This window comes from Salmo salar, chromosome ssa24 (assembly GCF_905237065.1).
Source record: "Salmo salar chromosome ssa24, Ssal_v3.1, whole genome shotgun sequence".
Classification (NCBI taxonomy): Eukaryota; Metazoa; Chordata; class Actinopteri; order Salmoniformes; family Salmonidae; genus Salmo; species Salmo salar.
The window spans coordinates 33,677,689-33,689,595 of record NC_059465.1 but is presented as its reverse complement, the minus strand read 5'-3'; the positions used below and the strand labels follow the sequence as shown (position 1 = coordinate 33,689,595).

The following is an 11,907-nucleotide window of genomic DNA, read 5'->3' as shown; positions in this document are numbered from 1 at the left end:
TGAAACTGGCTCTCATGAGGACCGCCACATGAAAGGAAGATCCAGAGATACCTCTGCCACAGAGGATAAGTTCATTAGAGTTACCAGCCTCAGAAATTGCAGCCCAAATAAATGCTTCACAGAGTTCAAGTAACAGACATCTCAGCATCAACTGTTCAGAGGAGACTGTGTGAATCAGGCCTTCGTGGTTGAGTTGCTGCAAAGAAACCACTACTTAAGGACACCAATAATAAGATGAGACTTGCTTGGGCAAAGAAACATGATCAATGGACATGAGACCGGTGGAAATTTGTCCTTTGGTCTGATGAGTCCAAATTTGAGATTTTTAGTTCCAACCGCCATGTCTTTGTGAGACGCAGAGTAGGTGAACGGATGATCTCTGCATGTGTGGTTCCCACTGTGAAGCATGGAGGTGCTTTGCTGGTGACACTCAGTGATTTATTTCGAATTCAAGGCACACGTAACCAGCGTGGCTACCACAGCATTCTGCAGCGATACACCATCCCATATAATTTGCGCTTAGTGGGACTATAATTTGATTTTCAACAGGACAATGAACCCCAAACACACCTCCAGGCTGTGTAAGGGCTATTTGACCAAGGAGAATGATGGCATCAGATGACCTGGTCTCCACAATCACCCGACCTCAACCCAATTGGGATGAGTTGGACCACAGAGTGAAGGAAAAGCAGCCAACAAGTGCTCAGCATATGTGGGAACTCCTTCAAGACTGTTGGAAAAGCATTCCAGGTGAAGCTGGTTGAGAGAATACCAAGACTGCACAAAGCTGTCATCAAGGCAAAGGGTGGCTACTTTGAAGAATGTACAATATATTTTGATTTGTTTAACAATTTTTTGGTTACTACATGATTCCATATGTTATTTCATAGTTTTGATGTCTTCACTATTATTCTACAATGTAGAAAATAGTCAAAATAAAGAAAAACCTTTGAATGAGTAGGTGTGACCAAACTTGACTGGTACTGTATATCGGCCTTTCTATTCCTGCAGTATCACTATGCATATTTTCACTATGTAATATTGTCTTCTTCTTGAACTGCCCTGTTGGTTAAGGGCTTGTAAGTAAGTCTACACTTGTTGTAGTCGGCGCATGTGGCAAATAAAGTTTGATTTGATCCATTTCATATGGAATACATGACCTCCAAAGTAAAAATGCTTTTTCCTCATAGCTATACGTAAGAAAACCACAAACGCTATGGCAGTGGTTACATTATATAATTTGGCTGTGTTGCAATGTGTGACAGCATTCACATGAAATAAAGAAGCGACAATTCTAAAAGCAGGTTTAGGACGGCAGCATAATTTCCTTCAATTATATTTATTGCTTATTTTCAGAGAAAGCGCCTTGTTTTAAACACAATTTCCTCAGTATGCACGGTGCAAACTACACTGGAATCTAAGGAGTTTGACACCCAGTGGCGTGTGATGTGATTTCAACCATCTTTACTCTTCAGTCCTGACTCATGGGCAGGCTTAGAGCATATACATCAAGGGTGGCCTTCCGCACCAGTGGGTTGGCTTTGAGCGCAAATTAAAAATGTTATTAAGTGATACATCTTTTGTCTTAAGGCGACACCCAAAAGCAGATATGTTAATATAGCTCATGCTCTGAAGAAGGCACTTTCCTACATGATAAACAGCATAGTGCAATAACAAGATGACAAAGCTTACATTCTTAACTAGCCAACTACAGAATTGAAACACTATCTTGTTTGTCTGTCAATATCACAAGTGTTAGTCAAGGCATTTAGTAACTGATCAGTTAAATATGGGTTAACTAGTGAGCATTCACCAGAAGCTGTAGGGAGACCATACATATGTTTTGGAATTGAGTTATTTTTTTCTGGTCAAAAGTGCTGAATCTGAAGGTGTAGGTTTGGGTGCAATCAAATGTATCCATTTGTTTGTTGACTGAATGTGTTTGTAGTACTGTGAGTTGCCACTGTAGAAATTAACTTAAAGCTACAGAATGCACCTCTAAGGATTTGAAGTTAAACTGTTAAACCCTGGAAGTAAAACATTGTGACAGGAATGTGTTCACTGCTTACCACTACCTTGCCTCCCTTCTACCTACATAAAGAATACCCTTTGAACATCATGGCAGGATATACAGGAGTGGTCATCTCATGCATACGATCATCCATAGGCGACAACATAACCTATGCATGATATGACCACTCCACATCCTGCCGCGTTGCTCAAAAAGTTTCAAGATACCATTTTCAGAGGGTAGTGTTTTGACCCTCAGTGCCTCCTGTTGGTGTTATTCCCAAATCTCAATATCCCATAGTAAGAACTGATTGCCTAAACTAATCTATTGCATACAAATACCATAAGTACAGTAAACGTTTGACATGATTGTGAAAGACAGAGACAGCACAAGAGTCAGGCAGTGAAGGAGATACATTTTTGACTTCAGGTCATGCATTGTTTGCGGAGTGAGTGGCTGGCTGTGGATGGAGCTGTGCTGTCCCCTGGTAGTCAGGCAGTCTGTAGTGGGCAGTCAGCAAGAGGTGAGCCGTGTGTGGAACTCCAGCAGTCTGCCATCTCCACTGGCTTTGGCGTCATCCACCAGGGTCTAAAGACACACAAAGTAAAACTGCTGAATAGGAACACGTTTTAAGGGATGTATTCACTGCGTACCACTACCTTCTACCTACATGCAGCATACCCTTTGAACAGCGTAGCAGGACATAGAGTGGTCATCTCATGCATACGATCGTACATAGACAACACACCCTATGCATGATATGACCACTGCCACGCTGTTCAAAAAGTTTGAAGATACAATCTTCAGAGGCTAGTGTTTTGACCACCTGACCCTCCTCATCCTCTGAGACATTAGGCTAATGATCTTCTGTTACCTGATTGGCAGTCCCTAGCTAACTGCTGCTACCTCAGTGCATCCCACCTGGCTGGCCTGCTCCTTATTGAAACAGTACACCTGACCTCAACTGTGCTCCCTGCTTTGACAGACCAAGCAATCAATACACAGTAAATATACTACCTTCTCCTGTATTAAATATGGCATCTCATTTTAACCACAAATACTGTTACGTTAGTCTTTTTAAACCAATCACACATGAATACTTGTATACTTCTTGGAAATCTTTTGGCTGTAATTGGTTCATTCTGTACTCACGTCCATCAGCTCCAGGTCGTCTTTGGCATGCAGGTGGCGTAGGAGGTACCAGCGAGCCACACACGCCACCGTCTCTGGGCAACCCTGGGAGGGGAAGTACACCAGCCTCTCCAACAGACGCCTCGTCTCCCTGGACCACAACAACAATCAGAGCAATCCGACTCAGACGACAGGAGAATTGTTTGCACCGGATATGCACAGGCTTTTACTATTGTGAATGTGTTATGAAGTTGTATCACACAAGAATAAGCAGTCTGGTAATATCAACTGTACTGTTGAACACATTCATTGAAGATTTGCTGTCATGGTTTGAGGGGCAAGAATATGAAATTGAGATTATGGGTGCATCCCAATAATATCTCCTTTATCCTGAAGTGTACACTCATTCACTACTTCCCATAAATCCAAAAGCATTGGCTTGGTGGAGACATTGGCTAGTGGGAGTTTTCACCATATTCCTGATTCCTAACTTGAAAGGAAGTTACTGGTAAAGAAGTGAATAAGTCCACACTTTGGGAGGAAGGAGATAATTGGGACATCGCCAGCCACTCTGATGAGTGTAGCAGGGGTTCCCACCTGGCGCCCATCTTGGTGGCAAAGTGTAGCAGGGCCTGGACAAGGAGGGCTACAGGGGAGGGGCCCAGCTTCAGAGCCTCAGTGGTCGCCTCCAGAACCAGCTCCTTCCATTCATCACCAGGGACTTTCGCCTGAAACACACAAGAAAAAAAATAAAACACATTTCATACCTCCCATATAGGTGAGCAGAAGGTGAATGTCCCTTGAAGCTTTATACCTGTAACTACATTAACGAAAAAGACAATGCAATGTTCCACTGTTTAATCAAGGAATTGTCTAATCTGGAAGGCTTTGTCTGCAATCTAATTTGGGCTCAGCAGGTACTGAGACAGATAATTACCACCCCACAGGAAGAGAAACGTTCATACCCCTCTCTCACCAAGGTTCACTATGCCTCTTAAAAAGTCTCACAGCCATAGCCGCGGGAAGATGTTTGGTTTATTTTTTTCTTCCCTACGCTACAGACTGCTATATTGGTCCACTAATACAGGTCTAGTAAAGGCCCATTGAACTACTTTAGTGGGACATTTGATTCCTTTTTTAATTTTTATTTTCAGGGGGTGCTGCAGCACCCTCAGCACCCCCTACTTCTCACGGCTATGCTCACAGGCCTGATACATAACCCAAACCTCCCATTTTAGAGCTGGACATACACTGGGGCTGTTGAAAGGGACAATGAATACCCTTGGTGCTGTTTGCATTTCTACTTGGCTTTGATCAGTGGTCCCATCATTGTGTGTGTGTCATTCCTCACTAACCTGCCGTCTGTGTTCTGTTGGTCTCTGTATTTGGAGGATGGGCCCCTGTGCGAGTGTGTTAGCAACTGACTCAATACACCGGCTACCTTGGTTTAACCACATTTCAGACTTTTTTAGGACTAAGGGTTCACATGTCAAGGATCACTTGTGTAATTTACTGGAATACAAAACAAACTCTGCATTCTTGACTTGTCATGGATGTGTAAATAACTGTACTGCTCCATGACATTTAACATCCCATGGTATTCCAGAAACGCCATCAACAAAATCCTATAATAAGTTCAATATTAAATATTACAGTAAGACACCACCATGTTGAATCAATCATCCCCACCATGCCCAGTAGGGCTAGTCCCAGAGGGAGACTCACCATGCCCAGTAGAGCTAGTCCCAGAGGGAGACTCACCATGCCCAGTAGGGCTAGTCCCAGAGGGAGACTCACCATGCCCAGTAGGGCTAGTCCCAGAGGGAGACTCACCATGCCCAGTAGGGCTAGTCCCAGAGGGAGACTCACCATGCCCAGTAGGGCTAGTCCCAGAGGGAGACTCACCATGCCCAGTAGGGCTAGTCCCAGAGGGAGACTCACCATGCCCAGTAGGGCTAGTCCCAGAGGGAGACTCACCATGCCCAGTAGAGCTAGTCCCAGAGGGAGACTCACCATGCCCAGTAGGGCTAGTCCCAGAGGGAGACTCACCATGCAGAGGCTGAGGGCCAGCAGGGCTAGGCGCAGAAGACATGCCATTTTCCCACTGTGGAGGTCAAGCTGGGAGGCCAGCTGCAGGCTTTGTCTGTAGGCCATTACTGCCTGTACCAGCAGACCCTGGGTACGATACACCTCCGCCAGCCACTGAGAGAGGAGGGGGGAGACAAGTGAGGGAAGAAGGCTGCGAACATACAATACTTTACAGACATCCAGGCCAATATCTTAAACCCCCCCAGTCAGCAGTGTGTGTGACTCACGTGCCAGGCGGCCACTGAGGTGTGATTGGCTAGGACGGCACTGCTGAGCTGCTCCAGGACGGAAGCTGGCAGGGCAGTACCGACACTGGACAGGAGGAGGTGTTCACACTGCACCTGCCTCAACAGCAGGACTACAGCGGGGTGCTCAGGAGACACACTCAGGACCTGGGAGAGAGGGAGGAGAGACAGGGTTAGAGGATGACACTTCAGAATTGTCGACCATGAAAAGCATTTCCAAACGACTTGGGCCAGATGGAGAGGGAGAATTGCAGGAGAGGAGGAACACCTTCAGGAGATCAAACATGAAAACTCCTTCACTTTCAAATTAGACTCAAGAGCTCAGAGAGATGTATGACGGATGTGGTTTGGAAGTGCTGAGCGTATAGGGGACGTATGACTGTTGCATGTACAGGGTGTATTTGTATTTCTTATGGATCCCCATTAGTTCCTGCCAAGGCAACAGCTACTCTTCCTGGGGTTTATTATGGGATCCCCATTAGTTCCTGCCAATGCAGCAGCTACTCTTCCTGGGGTCCAGAAAAATTAAGGCAGTTTATAACATTTTAAAAACATTACAATACATTCACAGATTTCACAACACTGTGCAGATTTCACAACACACAGGCCCCTACTACTACATATCTACAGTACTAACTCCATGTGTATGTGTGTGTATAGTGCGTATGTTATCGTGTGTGTGTGCCTATGTTTGTGTTGCTTCACAGTCCTGCTGTTCCATAAGGTGTTTTTTAATCTGTTTTTTAAATCTAATTTTACTGCTTGTATCAGTTACTTGATGTGGAATAGAGTTCCATGTAGTCATTGCTCTATGTAGTACTGTGCACCTCCCATAGTCTGTTCTGGACTTGGGGACTGTGAAGAGACCTCTGGTGGCATGTCTTGTGGGGTATGCATGGGTGTCCGAACTGTGTGCCAGTAGTTCAGACAGACCACTCGGTGCATTCAACATGTTAATACCTCTCATAAATACAAGTAGTGATGAAGTCACTAAAATCTCTCCTCCACTTTGAGCCAGGAGAGATTGACATAAATATTATTAATATTAGCTCTCTGTGTACACATCCAAGGGCGAGACGTGCTGCCCTGTTCTGAGCCAATTGGAATTTTCCTAAGTCCTTATTTGTGGCACCTGACCACATGACTGAACAGTAGTCCGGGTGTGACAAAACCAGGGCCTGTAGGACCTGCCTTGTTGATAGTGTTGTTAAGAAGGCAGAGTAACACTTTATTATGGACAGACTTCTCCCCATCTTAGCTACTGTTGTATCAATATATTTTGACCATAACCGTTTACAATCCAGGGTTACTCCAAGCAGTTTAGTCACCTCAACTTGCTCAATTTCCACATTATTCATTATGAGGCATAGTTGAGGTTGAAGGTTTGGTGAATGATTTTCCCCAAACACAATGCTTTTAGTTTAGAAAATATTTAGGATTAGCTTATTCCTTGCCACCCACTCTGAAACTAACTACAGCTCTTTGTTAAGTGTTGCAGTCACTTCAGTCGCTGTAGTAGCTGACATGTATAGTGTTGAGTCATCCGCATACATACACACTTTGGCTTTACTCAACGCTACCCTGGGGAATTCCTGATTTTACCTGGATTATGTCTGAGAGGATTCCATTAAAGAACACCCTCTGTGTTCTGTTAGAGAAGTAACTCTTTATCCACAATATAGCAGGGCGTGTAAAGCCATAATACATGCGGTTTTCCAGCAGCAGACTATGATCGATAATGTCAAAACGTGCACTGAAGTCTAACAAGACAGCCTAACAAGACAATCATTTGATCATCAATTTCTATCAGCCAATCATCAGTCATTTGTGTAAGTGCTGTGCATGTTGAATGTCCTTCCCTATAGGCATGCTGAAAGTCTTGTCAGTTTGTTTACTGTGAAATAGCATTGTATCTGGTCAAACACAATTTTTTCCAGAAGTTTACTAAGGGTTGGTAACAGGCTGATTGGTCGGCTATTTGAGCCAGTAAAGGAGGCTTTACTATTCTTGGGTAGAGGAATGACTTTAGCTTCCCTCCAGGCCTGAGGGCACACGCTCTCTAGTAGGCTTAAATTGAAGATGTGGCAAATAGGAGTGGCAATTTCATCTGCTATTATCCTCAGTAATTTTCCATCCAGATTGTCAGACCCCGGTGGCTTGTCATTGTTGATAGACAACAATAATGTTTTGATAAATGTGTATAGTGCAGTGTCTGGTAGCTCCTCATTACACACCACAGACCAGCAAATATTCTTTACATCATCAACATATGAATCACTACAAAACTTATTGTATGACCTCTTATACACTATATTAGGCCCAGCCTTTGGAACAGTGGTTTTCCTAGATATGGCTATTATATTTTTTTGTAACTACCCTGGTAGGTTGACTGACAACCTGAACCAGGTTGCAGGCACTGGTTACAGTTTCTTCTTGAGTGGGTAGCTTGAGTGCCAGTCAATATTTTATAAAAAAAAATATATATATATATAAAAAATATAAAAAAATATAAATAAATTTAAAAAAAAATCACCCAGAAAATATACTTCTCTGTTGATATCACATACATTATCAAGCATTTCACACATATTATCCAGATACTGACTGTATCTGCCTGTACTCACCTAAAGACCACAAGAATGGGCTTTAGGTGATGCAGATGAACCTGTAGACATATTACTTCAACAGTATTTAACATTGTGTGTGTGTGTGTGTGTGTGTGTGTGTGTGTGTGTGTGTGTGTATATATATGAGGGTTTTGACGGTGTGTGTACCTGAGAGCAGAGGGCCTCAGCCTGCTCTAGCTGGCCTCCACTTGTCAGTCCTGTCACTGCCTGCTGCAGCACCCAACCCTCCAGAGCCTGGGCCAGAGGCTGTTCCACCTCCTCCACATTCCGCACTGCACACACACAGAGAGAAAAAGGTTAAAGAAAAGGTAAACACACGGAGTGAGAGAAAAAGTCTCACATTTAAATACTTTCTTTCGGTCTAAAACTTAAACAATGCTACACGTCTTTGCTACACATGTACACATAGTCACACACATCTCAGACCAGTGCTGACCTACCTTTCTCTGACACCACGGCCATGAGCACCTGCTCCAAGCCTCGTCTGCCAGGCGTGGAGCCAGAGAGGGAGCAAGCTGTGTTCTCTGTGTGACAAGCAGCCATTAGCCCCGCCCACATCGCCGGGTCATCTGACAGACAGACGGGGAGAAGAGAGGCGCATGTTACATCAGGGAATCCATACACAGTGTCCATACACAGTCTTAAAGGGATTGAGGCTTTGTGTGTAGATGTTTATGTTGGAAAAGGCTGTGTGTGATCATCATGGCCTTACCGGGGCAGAGCAGCACAGCCCTCTGCATGGTCTTCAGGGCGTTCCTGCTGTGGTCTTCTCCAGAGTGCCTGCCACAAGCCAGCTGGTTCACTCCACTGTACAGCAGTGCCCTCTGCAGCCACACACAGGTAGTGGCAGGCAGCACACCCACACACAGGGACAGAATAGACACAGTGAGAGGGAGGGGATTAAACCGTACCGAGAAGATCAGTGGTGACATTTGGGGGGTGTCAAGTAGAGACGAATGGTAGTGTTGAGGCGTGCACACGTACCTTTCCTTGGGTCATGCTGGAGAGACACGCCACATGGCCTGCCACTGCACCTCCCTGGAACACACAACACAAGCAGATCAAATACCAGCTGAGAGAGAGAGAGAGAGAGAGAGAGAGAGAGAGAGAGAGAGAGAGAGAGAGAGAGAGAGAGAGAGAGAGAGAGAGAGAGAGAGAGAGAGAGAGAGAGAGAGAGAGAGAGAGAGAGAGAGAGAGAGAGAGAGAGAGAGAGAGAGAGAGAGAGAGAGAGAGAGAGAGAGAGAGATAGATAGATAGATAGATAGATAGATAATGGCTGAGGTGACATACCTCGGCCTTCCTGGGGTAATACTGTGGCACCAGTCTAGAAAGCAGGGCCCACAGGGAAGGGTTGCCAGGGTTACTGCACCAACACGACAAGAAAACGTGTTACTATCTGTATCTACATACCTACTCATATGTTAGAGATTCTAGCGCTTCCTTTAATCCTAAACTACAGGACCAGTCAAAAGTTTGGAGACAGCTACTCATTCAAGGGTTTTTCTTTATTTTTACTATTTTCTACATTGCAGAACAATAGTGAAGACATCAAAACTATGAAATTTCACATATGGAATCACATAGTAACCATAAAAGTGTGAAACAAATCAAAATACATTTTATATTTGAGATTCTTCAAAGTAGCCACCCTTTGCCTTGATGACAGCTTTGCACACTCTTGGCATTCTCTCAACCAGCTTCATGAGGTAGTCACCTGGAATGCATTTCAATTAACAGGTGTGCCTTGTTAAAAGTTAATTTGTGGAATTTCTTTCCTTCTTAATGCATTTGAGTCAATCAGTTGTGTTGTGACAAGGTAGGGGTGGTATACAGAAGATACATCCTTGCCAAATAGGGCTGTCTGTTACAGAGTTCAAGTAACAGACATCTCAACATCAACTGTTCAGAGGAGACTGTGTGAATCAGACCTTCAAATTTCTGCAAAGAAACCACTACTCAAGGACACCAATAAGAAGAAGAGACTTGCTTGGGCCAAGAAACACGAGCAATGGGTATTAGACCGGTGGAAATCTGTCCTTTGGTCTAATGAGTCCAAATTTGAGATTTATGGTTCCAAACGCTGAGTAGGTGAACGGATGATCTCCGCATGTGTGGTTCCCATCGTGAAGCATGAAGGAGGTGATGTGATGGCGCTTTGCTGGTGACAGTGTCTGTTTTATTTAGAATTCAAGGCACACTTAACCAGCATGGCTACCACAGCATTCTGCAGCGATACGCCATCCCATCTAGTTTGCACTTAGTGGGACTATCATTTGTTTTTTAACAGGACAATGACCCAAAACATGCCTTCAGCCTATTTGACTAAGAAGGAGAGTGATGGAGTGCTGCATCAGATGACCTGGCCTCCACAATCACCCGACCTCAACCCAATTGAGATGGTTTGGGAAGAGTTGGACCGCAGAGTTAAGGAAAAGCAGCCAACAAGCGATCAGCATATGTGGGAACTCTTTCAAGACTGTTGGAAAAGCATTCCAGGTGAAGTTGGTTGAGAGAATGCCAAGAGTACAAAGCTGTCATCAAGGCAAAGGGTGGCAACTTTGAAGAATCTAAAATATGATTTGATTTGTTTAACACTTTTTTGGTGACTACATGATTCCATGTGTGTTATTTCAATGTAGAAAATAGTCAAAATAAAGAAAAACCCTTGAATGAGTAGGTGTCTCCAAACTTGACTGTTACTGTATAACTTCTTATGGATGGGTGGCAGTATTGAGTAGCTTGGATGAAGAAGGTGCCCAGAGTAAACTGCCTACTACTCAGTCCCAGAAGCTAAGATATGCATATTATTAGTAGATTTGGATAGAAAACACTCTGAAGTTTCTAAAACTGTTTGAATGATGTCTGAGTATAACAGAACTCATATGGCAGGCAAAAACCTGAGAAAAAAAATCCAACCAGGAAGTGTGGAAATCTGAGGTTTGTAGTTTTTCAAGTGATTGCCTATCCAGTATACAGTGTCTGTGGGGTCATTTTGCACTTCCTAAGGCTTCCACTAGATGTCAACAGTCTTTAGAATGTTGTTTCATGCTTCTACTGTGAATGGGGAGAGAATAAGAGCCATTGGAATCAGATGACTGAGAAAATGACATGAGCTCAATCGCGCGCGCTCCTTTGAGAGTTAGGTGTGTTCCTTTTCATTTCTGAAGACAATGGAATTGTCCGGTTGGAATATTATGGAAGATTTATGATAAAAAACATCCTAAAGATTGATTCTATACATCGTTTGACATGTTTCTACGAACTGTAATATAACTTTGTTGACTTTTCGTCTGAACTTACTGAATTTACTGCGCGAGCACAGTGCATTTGGTATTTGGACATAAAGGATGGACTTTATTGAACAAAACAAACATTTATTGTGGAACTGGGATTCCTGGGAGTGCATTCCGATGAAGATCATCAAAGGTAAGTGAATATTTATAATGGTATTTGTGACTTCTGTTGACTCCAAAATGGCAGGTATCTGTATGGATTGTTTTGATGTCTGAGCGCTGTACTCAGATTATTACAAAAGTTTGCTTTCGCCGTAAAGCTTTTTTGAAATATGACATAACGGTTGCATTAAGGAGAGGTGTATCTTTAATTCTGTGCATAACACTTTTTTATATTTTATCAAAGTTTATGTTAAGTATTTCTGTAAATTGATGTGGCTCTCTGCAAAGTCACCAGTGGTTTTGGAGGCAAAACATTACTGAACATAACGCGCGAATGTAAACTGAGATTTTGGGATATAAATATGAACTTTATCGAACAAAACATACATGTATTGTGTAACATGAAGTCC

The 11,907-nt window shown here is 43.6% G+C and overlaps 1 protein-coding gene across 1 annotated transcript in view; it reads right to left on the bottom strand.

The window, feature by feature from the left end:
- Window positions 1–1,323: 1,323 nt before the first annotated feature.
- The window catches only part of skic3 (SKI3 subunit of superkiller complex), a 29,949-nt gene continuing 19,365 nt past the window's right edge, over window positions 1,324–11,907 (bottom strand). Inside the window, exons 32-41 of the mRNA XM_045706640.1 lie at window positions 9,393–9,465; window positions 9,087–9,140; window positions 8,815–8,926; window positions 8,543–8,671; window positions 8,250–8,374; window positions 5,458–5,622; window positions 5,192–5,344; window positions 3,740–3,870; window positions 3,164–3,293; window positions 1,324–2,599 (exon numbers count right to left, since the gene is read on the bottom strand). Of these exons, the coding sequence (XP_045562596.1) occupies window positions 2,525–2,599; window positions 3,164–3,293; window positions 3,740–3,870; window positions 5,192–5,344; window positions 5,458–5,622; window positions 8,250–8,374; window positions 8,543–8,671; window positions 8,815–8,926; window positions 9,087–9,140; window positions 9,393–9,465 (1,147 nt within the window). The 3' untranslated portion in view covers window positions 1,324–2,524. The remainder of the gene's footprint in view (window positions 2,600–3,163; window positions 3,294–3,739; window positions 3,871–5,191; window positions 5,345–5,457; window positions 5,623–8,249; window positions 8,375–8,542; window positions 8,672–8,814; window positions 8,927–9,086; window positions 9,141–9,392; window positions 9,466–11,907) is intronic.